The 14,215-nt window shown below is 35.4% G+C and overlaps 2 protein-coding genes across 3 annotated transcripts; one reads left to right on the top strand and one right to left on the bottom strand.

The window, feature by feature from the left end:
- Positions 1 to 281: 281 nt before the first annotated feature.
- LOC108992218 (aspartate aminotransferase P2, mitochondrial-like) lies at positions 282 to 5,945 on the top strand. Of its 2 annotated transcripts, none has more exons than XM_035695589.1 (12): positions 282 to 493; positions 662 to 746; positions 1,041 to 1,112; positions 1,446 to 1,640; positions 1,850 to 1,888; positions 1,978 to 2,067; positions 2,174 to 2,282; positions 2,373 to 2,482; positions 2,651 to 2,794; positions 2,987 to 3,153; positions 3,805 to 4,069; positions 5,562 to 5,945. In XM_035695589.1, the coding sequence occupies exons 2-12, from the start codon at positions 675 to 677 to the stop codon at positions 5,691 to 5,693; spliced, it is 1,395 nt and encodes a 464-aa protein (XP_035551482.1). In that variant the 5' UTR covers positions 282 to 493; positions 662 to 674; the 3' UTR covers positions 5,694 to 5,945. The 2 variants fall into 2 exon arrangements, with proteins under 2 accessions (XP_035551482.1, XP_018822248.1); XM_018966703.2 differs by having other exon boundaries at positions 395 to 493; positions 675 to 746.
- A 229-nt stretch (positions 5,946 to 6,174) lies between these two features.
- On the bottom strand, positions 6,175 to 9,901 carry LOC108992219 (probable receptor-like protein kinase At1g80640). The gene is made up of 10 exons (XM_018966704.2): positions 9,559 to 9,901; positions 9,076 to 9,240; positions 8,684 to 8,934; positions 8,445 to 8,577; positions 8,278 to 8,341; positions 8,099 to 8,195; positions 7,833 to 7,932; positions 7,373 to 7,491; positions 7,173 to 7,262; positions 6,175 to 6,764 (listed from the first exon to the last, which is right to left on the bottom strand). The coding sequence occupies exons 1-10, from the start codon at positions 9,722 to 9,724 to the stop codon at positions 6,585 to 6,587; spliced, it is 1,365 nt and encodes a 454-aa protein (XP_018822249.1). The 5' UTR covers positions 9,725 to 9,901; the 3' UTR covers positions 6,175 to 6,584.
- Positions 9,902 to 14,215: the final 4,314 nt, after the last annotated feature.

The following is a 14,215-nucleotide window of genomic DNA, read 5'->3' as shown; positions in this document are numbered from 1 at the left end:
TTTTAATAAAATTCAACACAATTATGAAAGCAGAATTTGTTTAGTTATCAGACTCATCTTAATTCATCTCAATTCATTATTATAATTTTTTTAAATTTTAATATAAAATATAATAAATAATTCAATTTTTTAAATCATAAAATAATATTAATATTAAAAAATATATTTTAATAATATTTCATCATTTCAATTTAATTCAACTCAATTCAATATTCATATCTAACTTAAATATATCATTATTATTTACAAACTTATACATCCAATGAATTTACTTTCGGATTGTTTTAGGGTTGCAACTGTCATTTTCGAACTTTTTATCCAGGCATCACCAACACGTGGCGTGAAAGCGGATGCCAAGTACGGCTTCTCCTTTTTCCCAATAATACGTTGTTCACTCTCGCTTTATCCAGGCTCTGCTGTTTCCATTTCCGACGTTGATTTACCCGACCTGGGGCTTCTCCTTCGTACTCATCGCCCTCTCTCCGGGAATAGCGTGTGTTTTGATCTTTTTTGTACCTATAATTCCACGATTTCACTTTCAGTTTCTCTAATTAATCGAAGTCATTTGGATCCTATTTTTCTCATTTCTGTACTTCGCCAATTCGCCTTCGGACTTGGCGACTCTCGTTTTGCTGTCGGTCTGATCGTTCTGTTCTCACAGTTGTTGTTTCCAGATGGCTTCAACAATGCTTTCTGTAGCCTCAGCATCCCCATTTGCGTCACTCTCGCCGCTTGAGAATGTCAAGGTTATTGCATGTTTTCAATTCGGATTACATTCTTTGTATATAAGAAGGGGATGTTTCGTCTTGCTTGCCGTTTAAAGGTTGAAAAATAAAATGAATCAGCGTCGGGGTTTTCATTTTTAGGATCCGGACATTCTAAAAGGGGACCGGGCATGTTGTTTGTATATGCTAAGATATAAAGGTCGATGTTGAGAATAATGGAAAGGGATTTCCTCTTCTTTAATTATCTTCTTATGTTTTCTCGATACCCTGGCGTCATTGTTGTACATCATTAACATATTGTTGTAATGTGAACAGGGGAAATTGAAGCTCGGAAGTGCTAGCCTGAGCTTCAACAAGGCGAAAGGCAATCCCTTTATTAACGCGAAGGTATAAAACGCCGTTGCCTGCCCTGGCAATGTAATCGTGGATCAGTTAGTTCTTAACTTGAATTATGCTTTGCGCTTTCTGATCAACAGTTACCCTCTCTAACATGAACTTTTACTCATGAAAAAAAAAAAACATATTTTAAGGTGTTCACATTGATTTTCCTTTTCCTATCTAGTCTTATATCAAGTTGATCTGCGGTTTTCTCTTTCGTAGGTGTTGGGTTCTGTTAGTAGTTTCTAGAATGTTCATGCCTTAATTTGCTTTCCAATAGAGGCAATATTCCATGATTGGTTGTTACTTGTTAGATCTGAGTTCGTCATTTCTGCTATGCAGTCTTTTTGTCGAATATCTATGGTGGCTGCGGTTAATGCTTCTCGTTTTGAGAGTGTCACAATGGCTCCTCCTGATCCAATTCTTGGAGTATCTGAAGCTTTTAGGGCAGATACACACGAAAGCAAGCTGAACCTCGGAGTTGGGGCCTATAGAACGGAAGAGCTACAACCTTATGTTCTGGATGTTGTCAAGAAGGTCTAAGTTTTTCCCTCACATATCGATATATATCTCATAAAGTATAATCTCTCTGTTTTTTTTTTTTTTTTCTTTTTTCTTTTTTCTTTTTTCTGTATACTAAATTTTACTCTATTTGAAAATTTTCTTCTTACTGACAAAACTGAGAACTGGTTCTTTGACAAGCAAATCGAGTTTAAATTAATTATATTGGAACTTTTCTTTTCTAGGCAGAGAACCTTATGGTGGAAAGGGGAGAAAACAAAGAGGTATCTCTATTTCCTCAAATGTATATCGGTGACCTGCAGTCATTGTTCTCGCTTCAGATCACTTACTACAGTTTGATGATAATGTTTAGTATCTCCCAATCGAAGGTTTGGCTGCATTCAATAAGGTGACTGCTGAGTTATTATTTGGAGCAGACAACCCTGTAATAAAGCAGCAAAGAGTACGTGGGAATTTAAATGGTCCTGATTTTTTTCAACGAATGTGATATATTATTTTGGTTCTTATTTATATATAGAATAAACCACCCTTATATTTTTTTTTTTCAGGTTGCTACTGTTCAAGGTCTTTCTGGAACTGGTTCTCTTCGACTAGCTGCTGCTCTGATCGAACGATATTTTCCTGGGGCGAAAGTTCTAATATCATCTCCAACTTGGGGTGTGTGAAGTCATTTACTTGCACTTTTACATGAAATGTGTTTTGAGGGTATGGCACTGACTTTTCATGGTCAACAAAATTGTCTTGCAGGTAATCACAAGAATATTTTCAATGATTCTAGAGTTCCATGGTCTGAATACCGATACTATGATCCAAAAACAGTTGGTCTGGACTTTGAGGGGATGATTGCTGACATAAAGGTTCCATCTTGGTGTAGTTTGTGTTTTTTGGAGTTTTTATTTTATCAATTAAGGTGTTAACATCTTTTATCTTAACATCCACGCTTCAATTAAAAGTCGGTTCCCTTAATTTGTCTTAAATTGACTTCTTTTAATCCAGTTGCGAATAATATTTTGTTCTGTTTTCAGGCTGCCCCCGAAGGGTCTTTTGTGTTACTTCATGGCTGTGCTCACAACCCAACTGGCATTGATCCAACCCCTGAACAGTGGGAAAAAATTGCTAATGTCATTCAAGCAAAGAGCCATATACCATTTTTTGATGTTGCATACCAGGTATGGTTGTAGGGTTTGCCAAGTTGTGAATTTTGATGCCTTATTTGTGAAGAAAACTTTCAAGATTTCATTGATGTATTATATATTAAACGCTTTTTCATCCACAGCATAGGTCTTTTTCTTTCTTTTTTTCCCCTATAATTGGGAACTTTCTGCTTTGTGTGTTTAAATGTATACTTATCAATGCATTAGGGTTTTGCTAGTGGAAGCCTTGATACAGATGCAGCATCAGTGAGATTATTTACTGCGCGGGGTATGGAGCTTCTGGTTGCCCAGTCATATAGTAAAAATCTGGGTCTGTATGCAGAGAGGATTGGAGCAATCAATGTTGTCTGCTCATCGGCAGATGCGGCAGCAAGGTCCGGTGAACCAGATATCCTATGGTTCCTTCACTTTATGGTCAATAGTTAAATTAGAATTCCCACAAGATACGTGCCTGATTTGATGAACAAATGCACAATTAGTGCTCTAACACGGTCACCTATACAAGTAATGACAGTTAGCATATCAGAAAACTAAACGGGCATGCCCGTGCTCTCCTTTCTGGAAATTTGATATTGCTGTTAAAAACTTGTATCCCCAACACCCCCCCTCCCAAGTATATAATTGTCTTGAATGAAGATGGAGTTGAATAATGCTATTGGCATGGACATGAGTTGATAGAAGAAACAAAAATTAATGAAGTAATTAATGGAATTCTCTCATTAGAATGCATCAAATTACTCCAATCCTGGTGGTCTGGTTTTACATTACTAAAGTAAATAGAAGGTGGGCAGTTGTTATGCCAAGAACTGGTTTTTCACATCATCGGTTTACCCCTCGTGTTTCTTCAAATGGTTGAGTTAAATAAACTTTCTGTTTCAATAACACATCCACTTCTGGCTCCTCTAGGGTTATCATGCCTAACTAACATGATGAATAGCTCCCAAAGCCTTACAACTTTAAAGTGGAAATAAAGTGTAATGTATTGATTGAAGACCACCTGATGGGTATAGTTTAAATGTTTTCAGGGTGAAAAGCCAACTGAAAAGGCTTGCTCGACCAATGTACTCCAATCCTCCAATTCATGGGGCAAGGATTGTTGCCAACGTTGTTGGTGACCCAGCTCTCTTCAATGAATGGAAAGCAGAAATGGAAATGATGGCTGGGAGGATAAAGAACGTGAGACAGAAACTTTATGATAGCCTATCTGCAAAAGACAAGAGTGGGAAGGATTGGTCATTTATACTTAAGCAGATTGGCATGTTCTCATTCACTGGCCTGAACATAGATCAGGTAATCTCTTTTCAACTTCCATCAAAACATACCAAGTTTTTGCCTATAAAATTGATTGTTTCCCAGATCTTGTTTTTTTAATTATAGTAATATTTGCCCCATTTCCACTCATTGATTCTTCTCCCCTGTAAGTGCTGACTTGTAGGCAAATTCTCTTGCATCTAGTCAAATATAATGTAGGGGTGGGCAGCAGGGCCCTGCCCCCGTCCGCCCCGCCCCTGCATGGGTTGTGCGGCTATTCTGCACTGCCCATGTGGGGGCGGGGGGTGGATTGACCCTAGTGGGGCCCCACCCCCGCTCCGCACTCCTCCCCTTTTTAACATAAAAAATTATAATTTATATAAATATATTGTATATAGATATATACAATTTGTTAAAAACTTAAATTCAATTTCAAGTTAATGGATTGCGTTGGCCTCCTAGGCCAACCATTATATAGGAGGTCAAGGCAATAAAATAGTGATAGTTAAGCAATGTGGGACTTAAACTACCAATGCAATCCAAAATATAACTCTAATGAGCTTATATTTTTTTTTAATGTATAAATTGAATTTGGGTTTAAAAAATATTTTTAGACTAAAAAAATTTTTAGACAATCGGTTGAGCGGAGGGTGGGGCGGGATGTGGTTTCAACCCCCCCCCCTCCCGGTAGCTGGGTGGGGGGTGGTGTATGAAACCCTCCACCCGTTTGGTGTGGGGCAAGGGGTGCCCCCGCCCCGCACCATGCGGGTAGCACCCCTAAATTATAATGTGTGATATCACATATTGACTTTTAAAGGTAGATGGTGTATGAGATCCCATATTGTTTGGGAATGAGAAGTTATTGCTCTTTATAATAGTTCCAATGGGACTGCAATTGCATCATTGACTATTCCTTTTGGAATATAGGCTCAGGTGTAGATTGGGCCTCTCTTGGAACGTTACAAATGATATCAAAGCCTATCTCAACCATAAATGTATTATGTGGGACATGAGCAATGCCACCTATGATGGATTGGCCGAGAACGTTAGGAATTTTTTTTTTTTTTTTGGAGGGGGGGTGGAGATTGTGATACCCCATATTGATTGATAAGGTAGGTAGTGTATGGAATCCCACATTGCTTGAAAAGGAGAAGTCCTTGCCCTTTATAATGGTTTCAATGGGGCTTCAATTGTGTCATTGAGTAGTCATTTTGAAATATAGGCCCATATGTGATTTGGGCCTCCCTTGGAGGATTACATAATGTGTATGTTCCCTTTACACCAATTACTTTTCTTTTATATTCATTGAGAACCTGCTTCCATGTTTGTCACAAACAATTTTTGCATCTTTTTACAAGTTTCTGAGTTTATGACTCTGGTCCACTGGTCTGCACACATACCTCAAACCAGTTGCAATATCTAATACCTCGATACTGTAAATTGGTGACTAATGTGAAATTGCACTTTTGCAACGCAATGATGCACATAGCTGTTTCTTGGTTGTATAATGTTGCATCTCCTGTCTGATCAGAGTGCCAATATGACGAGCAAGTGGCATGTATACATGACAAAAGATGGAAGGATATCCTTGGCTGGATTATCTTTGGCCAAATGTGATTACCTTGCTGATGCCATCGTTGATTCATTCCACAATGTCAGTTGAAGTGAATGGATACAGAACTCCATACTAGAAGCATAGCTTTAGAGTTTTTGGAGAATACAATATGCAAACCTAGTTACTGAGTATGATTGAAGATATCGCGTAATAATGTGTGCTCTTTTGGCCTGTCGGAAATCTTTTGTATTTGAAGTTCAAATTGAGGCGATTTGGTAGATTTGTTATCGCAAGGGGAATTTCAGTCGAAATATGTGAATTCACATATATAATCTATAAAGATTTTGCTTATATTGATACCGTGAAACTGTCTTTAAATGGGATGGTGTTGCATAAAGCTCGAGTATGATGTGCTTGTGTATAATCATCAGCATCTTATTCAAAATCTGCGTGCACACACATGCCTTTGCACGCGCAAGCGAATGTGGTCGAACGGTGTTTTGGGACCGACATTGATAGCTCCACGTATTGCATTTAGGACATCTTCAAATGGGAAATTATGGCGTCCTAAGTTTTCTTTGAGAAGACCACTTTCAGCATTTCCAACAGAGCAAAAACTTGTAAGCTTTTATATCTACACTTGTAGCAATATTGAAAGAAAAAGAAGAGTTTTACATTCTCGCAATATTCGCATGAAAGAAAACGGAGCTACAGAGATAATACAACTAGCAAATTTCGCTAATCCGTACACCAGAAAATGGGTTAAAAATAGACTCGTATGCACAAGTAACTTTCAAAAACACGAAATCTAAAATGGTGAGATAATACTTCCACTCCAGCCAGGCCAAACTTCCCTTCACCATCAGACCATTGACTTCCTTTCTTTGAGAAACTATCAAGTACTTGTAAGCAGAGCAACCTAATTGACGTGGATACGCAATGGAGGACAGCAGCGATAATGCATGGGCATTACTTGAACAAACATACGGTCGCTCTGTATCAGTGACCAGAAGGCATCACCGCCGAATCAGCAGGAGGTGCTGGTCGTGTTGCTTGTGCAACTCTTAGTGTGCCACCAAGTTCAATGGGGACGAGAGGAATGAGAGAGTGCAAGACATCTGTTATTAGTGGCCGGTAGCTTGGTTCTGGTTGCACACATAGCACAGCTACAGCAGCGACCTACACGAGCATTTCATATTATTGGTACAATCAGTTCAAAATGTGATTGAACGCCCAAGAAATAATTCAGTCTCGGTCTCAAGTTGCTGCACAAGCCAGCCATAATGATCAAGTTTATCATGCCTGGTAAAAATTAAGATCAATATTGGGAAGGGGGTGAACTACCAAACTGAATTTCCACGGTTCACCTCGGTTTGTCACTCTTTACACCAACCAAAAATTAGTAAATTAATACTAAATCAGCAAGGAAAAGAACAAAATAATAATAATCTGTAAGACCAGACCAAGCAAAAGTTAGTTATGGTCAGTAGCTATTGATTTGAAGTATCCAAGTTCCACCAATAGAATAGTAGAATATCAGTATAATAGCCAGTTACTGGGGAACAAACACTTCTATAGTTCACAAACCTGGTATAAATGTTTCAGATCCATTGTATCTTTGATCACAGGATCCACAATGTTTGGGAGTTTAGATCTGTCTGTGAGCTGGGGCATGGCCTGCATCCATAAATACTATAGCATTAACTTCTAGAGTTCAGATTTTTATTGCAATCCAAACAAGGGAAAAAAAAAAAAAAGGACGGGGGATTTGAGGGTTGGGCATATACCCATGTGACAATAGATTGGCACTGAGCTGGTGCCAGTTTTTCCACTGGCCTTCTTCCTAACAGAAGCTCTAGAAGCACAACTCCAAAAGCATAGACATCACTCTTATCTGTCAATTTACCTGGAAATTAAAACTACGTCAGTCTTAAAACGCACTTAATCAGTTAAAATTAGATGAAATAGTTTTCAGTGGTTGTCTAGATAAAAAGCCTAACATGATTGATCCAGAGGCACTAAAGTGGTACGACATGTGCATGTGCTTAAGATGGCTTAATCAAAAGACACAGTGAGTGAAAATGCATATCAAAATCAGCACTGCCTCATAACATTATTGCGGTGTCAGAGATCCAAAAGGATAATCATATTACTCTTTTAAGGTAGGGAAGAGAAGTTACATATTTAGAGAAATAGCAACCAGTCAGACATATGAATACCATGAGTAATTATTATAATTTTACATACCATCTAAAAGATATTCCGGGGCTACATAACCCAAAGTGCCTGAAAGCTTGATGTTCTTGTTTTGGGCCACATCAGTTACAGCAAGACCAAAATCCGAAAGCTGATGTGAGAGAGAGAGAGAGAGAGAGAGAGAGAGAGAGAGAGAGAGAGAGATTGCTAGTTAAATGGAAGATGGTAAGAATGTAAGGTAACAATATATTATATGACATTTTCAGCAATATTATAAAGGAAATCAAAGACTTCAACAATTTTCTAAAATATTTTACCTTAGCATTGAAGTTGGAGTCCAAAAGTATATTAGATGATTTCAGATCTCTATGGATCACCGGCGGATTGCAGTGCTCGTGCAGATATTCTAATCCTCTGGTCAACATATTTCAAATTGTTAACATTCAAATCTCGAACAACAGTAAAAGGATTTTGAAGACTGGGGAAACAAGCTTACCTTGCTGTATCAAGAGCTATTTTCATCCGCATGTGCCAAGTTAATGCCAAACCATGAGAAGGTCCTACATAGCACATATCAATAAAATTTGAAAGACAAAAACATTAGCATTATTGATTGCACTTTCACAGATTTGTAAAGCCGAGGATAAGTTTAGTATGTTTTACCATGCAATTGAATTTCCAAAGATCCATTTTGCATCAATTCATAGACAATAAATCTTGTATCGCAATGAATACAGCAACCCAGTAAGGAAATTACATTTGGATGTTGAATTTTACTTAACAAATCAACCTCGTTCTGCAAATCCAAAAAGAGAGTTCAAAACCAGAACAATATGGTCATGACTCATAACGCCAAAAATTCATGAAACATAAACCCGTTTAGAATTAGAAACAAAAATTACCTCGAATTCCCTCTCGGCGTCCTGACTTTCACAGTTAAGCTTCTTGACGGCAACATTCAAGGTATCATCCAACTGAGCCTTGTAAACACATCCAAATCCGCCCTCTCCCAAGATATTACTATCCCGGAAATTGTCCGTTGCCTTTTCTAGAAGCTTATAGTCAATCAATGGAACAGATCCTCTCTTGCCAACAATTGTTACGGAGCTAAATTTAGTCAAAAACGGAGGTAAAGCAAGTCCCTTCTCAGCATCTTCAAGTTCAAAAACCAACAAGACCGGACAAAACAAATTAAAGAACCTCAGACCGTAATCGAAATTGATTCGAATTCACCTAAAACGCCACTAATGAATAAGTACAAGAAAGTAATGGGTTTTCGTTGAAAAGGATGTACCTGAGCTCCGAGCACTTCTTCTGTGAGGCTTGCGTGTCCTGCGATATATCCACAGGCATAACAAAGACAAAATGCCTGCAGCAAGAGCAGTGCAAGCAACGACGAGCGCAATTAACATTTTCTTGTGTGCATCCACATGATCTTCTTCAATTCCCACCTCAATTCCTGGTTTGCATAAGGAACATAGACGTGTAGAAATTAGCTTCAGCAAAACGGCAAAACCTCGTCAATTCAAAAAGTTTGAACTTTTTTGAGACCGGGTTTTACAATTGCAAGAAAAAAATGGAGAAGAATCCACATCGGAGAAAAGAGTTTAATTTTAACCATAAATGGAAAAAAAAATCAACAAGAATGAGCATTCATTGTACCAGCATTAAAATACTGTATCTTGGTCGCTGTTTTTGAATTTCGAAATGATTTGGCCCATGACCCATTTAAAAACAAGTACCCATGGCCATGAAGCGTTCACAAATATTAAGCTACCTGGGGAGAAAGCAGCCATTGATGTGGAAATTGAAGAAACAGGTGAGACTGCTGGGGAGGAAACAGAAGCTGAAACGGATGGAACAAGAGTGTCCGGTGTGGCACCAACCCAAATGGGTTTACGAAGACAGTAAAACAGCAAAACAGAGATTAGAAGAAGCTTCATTGTTTGTTGTTTCTATGGACTAAGAACACATGATACAGAAATGTTGAAATCCTGGCCTCGCGGTTAGAGGGGACAAGAGAGAGGAGCCTAAAATGGTTATGTTTTTTTCCATTCTGTGACTGTCTGCCTGTCTCTCTCCCCCTCTCTCAGCATCTCCGATCCCATTAGGCAGAAGTGGACAAAAGAAAGAAAGAGGAAGGCTAATTTATATCGGAAGTGGGGACAAGTGCACAAAAATCGTGTGGGCAGTTATTAAAGGAGAGTGTGTCGAAAAATATATAGATCTAAAGATATTTATTAAACATTAATAATTTGAAGTAATGAATATTATAAACTCACTTGGTGCGTAGATTTTTTTAAACTTGAGATATTCAAATTAAAACAGGAAAAATAAATATTTAAGTAAGGATATGATCAAAGACAAATAATATTAAAAAGTTGTTCTCATTTGCAAGATTGAAAAAGTTAAAACAAATAAAATTTAAGGTGAGATTAGATGAAATAATTTTAAATGAGTTAAATAAAATATTTTTAAAATATTAGTATTATTTTAATATTTAATAAAATTAAATTATTTATTATATTTTATATAAAAATTTATAATAATAAAATACGATAATTTTTTAATCCAAACGATCCGTAATCTACCTTTCATTTCATCATTAAATGGGCGCAACAACTTACTCATGAGTCCTGACTGATAAAAGGAGAAAAAAAGGGGACACTCAAAGAAGATTATTTCCTACACGTTTAAGGTTACTTTAATTTTTTTCAGTTTTATAAAAGTAGAAAAAGTAGGCTTCAACACCTTTAGGACTCCACTTTACGAAACACCCTTTTTTTCTCGAAAAAATACACATGCATGCCATTGCCTTTCATAATAATAATAATACACCTCTATATATATATATATATATATATATATATATATATATATATTAATTTTATATTGTAGTAAGAGTAATTGTTATATTCCGCTGCTTAGAGAACAACGAAGTTATCTCACGTGTTAGGTGAGATATAGGTTTGAAACTGAGACAGTCCCGAACACGCCTCGGTGCCCCTTCCCATTCAACAGCTACCCCCACCTTATACATACATACATACATACATATGCATGTATCAGTGGTCAACGCTGTCGTCTTCTTTCCATTTCTTTTATTTTAGTTTTATGAAATGTTTTTCTCTAAGGTCCCACGTCAGCACGTCACTGGCCATTGTGCCCAATATCAGCAACACACAAGTTTGCCAAGGATCGAGGATGGCCACTTGGATATCAAACGTTACGGTCAAATATAAATTAATTTAAGGTCATTAGAGTGTCCTCGTCAGGGCATTAAGATGAGTTTGCATGCATTTCTATTAATCAGAAGGCAAGTTACATCTTATATTTATTATATATATAGAGTTTTATTATTCATCATTCCTACATATTATACTTATTTTTATTTTTTAAAAATATATTTTTTTTAAATAATTGAATTATTCTACTCATCGTCTATAAACTACATATTTGATAAAAGAAATTATATATAGTGTGGTGTATAAAAATGATGAATATAATTTTTCACATATATATATATATATATAAAATAACGGACATGTTACATGACATTCAAGGATTGAGCAGTCCAAAGAGAGGTACTTGAGGATCCGTTTTCATCCTAATTTTAGGCCTTTGATTTGATTGTAAAAATGTAGACACGTTTATGAAATAGATATTATTCTGTGAATTTCCTTAACAATATGTCAATATTACATACTCAATGACGGTTACTAGGATTATTATTATTTTTTTTTTTTTGACATCAGACGGTTACTAGGATTTATACGTTTCTGATTGATATTAAATATTAATCATACTTAGACTACAATTTATGTTAATTTTCCACGCGTATAAAATAATGATGGATCAATTATTTCTTAAGCTTGAAGTTCGAAAACATGGATATAATAAATGTTTCATTTCATCCAATCTCATTATTACAAATTTCTCAAATTCTTAAATAAAATATAATAAATAATTTAATTTTTATAATCTCAAAATAATAATAATATTAAAAAATAATATAATAATAATATTTTATTTAACTTTCATCTCAACTCACTATCCAAATAACACCTAATACCCCATTTATATATATCGTCATTTATGGAAAAATAAAGCCCTCTAAATTCAGGATACAATATAATTATCACAAATTTTAGGCACCATCTTTAACAAATTAATTAAATAAATAAATACAAATTTGGCTGGTTTGGTTTTATCTTATCTTATATAATCATTATAATATTCTCAAATTTACACATAAAATATAATAAATAATTTAATTTTTTTAATTTTTAAAATAAAAATAATATTGTAAGAATATTATATTCAATTTTAAACAGATAAATTGAACTGCGTAAACAAACAACGCCACTAATTTTAAGACTTTTTCAGCTTTATTAGACATTAATTTATAGCTATTCGGGCCATGCATGGTGAGGAACGTCACGTTCATGTGCTAAACCATTAATATATTATACAAGTAACATGACAGGCAAGAGTACCCTCTTTTTCTTTCAGAATTATATGTATTAGCAGTCGCCATTTTAAAGATTATGCGATGTTTTCTCCTTTATTATGTGGCCTCAACTTTTTGGATTTTCAAGATAATGACAGGATTATTATTATTTTTTTATTTTATTTAATAATTAAAGAAGTGATTATTAATAAAATTATTATTTTTTTAATAGTCACATGGTTAAATAATAAACAGTAAGATTTTTTTTTTGCCTATTAATGATTAATGCCTGGATTGGCCAATAAATTAATTGAAAAGAGTGGGGGAGAAAATGCATAGCTGGTGCTCGTAAGTTATGATGGGCTTCGGTAACAGTGGGGGGGCCCAATAGCTTTATTAGTTTTTGCATGTTGATATGCAATTATGTATAGCATTGTGCATGCATGGTATTTGGGCAGGCAGGCATGCCCTTCCATGCTAATTCCCCCACTTTTTTTTAATATATTAGAAAAACAATTATTGAAATAGCCACATAATTAATATTAAGTATATACTTAAAATTAATACATTGATCGATCTTATTTAAAGTTGGTCTTCAATTAATTAGAGTGGGCCAATATGCCTGCATCTAACCTTACATGCACACGATCGAGGACACCTATTTTGATGCGCTTTGCAATGATCGAGAGAGAGAGATCACTAAGCTGTATTGCCTTCATGTTTGCCAGAATATTATAATTATAATAAGAGAACCTAATATTTTAGATCAATATTACAGTCTTATGAATCTATATTTTTTTTTTATTAAAGCATTTATTTTATAATAATATTTATTTGTACATCGTACGGCTGTTTTGAACTTTTTTTTTACTCAATAGATATCATTATATATTCGGATGAAGCCAACGTGTGCATGGGTGTTGGGAAATTTATGAGTTGCTACGCCATATGATCTGGAGCGTTATCGTTAGACTACCCAAGGGTTTTTAAATCATTTTCACCGACAGTTCAATCAACATCATATTCACAGATACAACATTCTAACACGCGAATGAAAGTAGCAGTGACATATTATTCCATTCGTAGCCGTTCATCCATAAAAGGTGTTCACATTCTAATATTTAATTTCTACAGAAAATAGTACCGGTCAGTAAAATATATATTTAGATATTGAGTTGAGTTGAGATAAATTAAATTCTTTATAAATAATAGTGGATTGATATTTTGGTAAGTTAAACATACACAAAGATGAGTTTAGATGTTAAGATGAATTTAAATGTATTTATAAGAAGTTAACAAAATTTATGAATCTCACTTGTAAAGAGGTATTGAGTTAAAAAATATGTTTTTGGTTAAATAATGTTTAATGATATGAGAGTTATGTATTTAAATATTAAAATATATTTAAAATAAAATCTAATTGAGATAAAGCTGAGCACATTCAATGATCCGAATGAAGCAAATTGGTTAGGAAGTCTTTAGCGTATAAGTTGGATCTTGGAATAGAGTGGAGCAGTTGGACTTAGGCCGGTTTGGTTTGGAATTTGGGAATAGCCATATCTGAGTTCTGGATTAAAATTAAATGCAAAAATGAAGATTGGAATGATATAATGGGTCCGCATGCGACAGCGCAGTCCAATTTTAATTTTTTTTAAAAGAAAAAGAAAGACTTGAATAATGTAATATCCCTGTGATGTGTATGTTGCGGATGGATTGGATATTAGCAATTCTGGGTTGATTCTTGATGAAAGAATGTTATGCAGGTGAGCTGTTTGTGAAAATAACTCTAAGATAAATCTGGAAAAGAAATGGATATAGGGTTCTTCGAGGGACCTTTCACCTCCACAGGACTTGATTCAATATTCTCCAAAATGTAAAATTGTCAGATGATTCCTTTTGGTGCTTCCGGACTGATCCTAATACCCACGCAGGAGTAACTAACCAAAGCAGTAATATATGGACACGTGTCCTGACTCATAACCGA

The sequence above is a fragment of the Juglans regia genome, chromosome 11 (assembly GCF_001411555.2).
Source record: "Juglans regia cultivar Chandler chromosome 11, Walnut 2.0, whole genome shotgun sequence".
Classification (NCBI taxonomy): Eukaryota; Viridiplantae; Streptophyta; class Magnoliopsida; order Fagales; family Juglandaceae; genus Juglans; species Juglans regia.
This window is presented reverse-complemented; position numbering and strand designations above follow the sequence as displayed.

Excerpts from the sequence above, each read along its gene's own strand:
- LOC108992218 (XM_035695589.1), top strand. The coding sequence starts at position 675 with ATGGCTTCAACAATGCTTTCTGTAGCCTCAGCATCCCCATTTGCGTCA. Across the intron at positions 1,113-1,445 it reads ATCCCTTTATTAACGCGAAG|TCTTTTTGTCGAATATCTAT; the intron begins GTATAAAACGCC and ends TCTGCTATGCAG. Across the intron at positions 3,154-3,804 it reads TCGGCAGATGCGGCAGCAAG|GGTGAAAAGCCAACTGAAAA; the intron begins GTCCGGTGAACC and ends AAATGTTTTCAG.
- LOC108992219 (XM_018966704.2), bottom strand. The coding sequence starts at position 9,724 with ATGAAGCTTCTTCTAATCTCTGTTTTGCTGTTTTACTGTCTTCGTAAA. Across the intron at positions 8,196-8,277 it reads ATAGCTCTTGATACAGCAAG|AGGATTAGAATATCTGCACG; the intron begins GTAAGCTTGTTT and ends TATGTTGACCAG. Across the intron at positions 7,492-7,832 it reads CCCGGAATATCTTTTAGATG|GTAAATTGACAGATAAGAGT; the intron begins GTATGTAAAATT and ends TTTAATTTCCAG.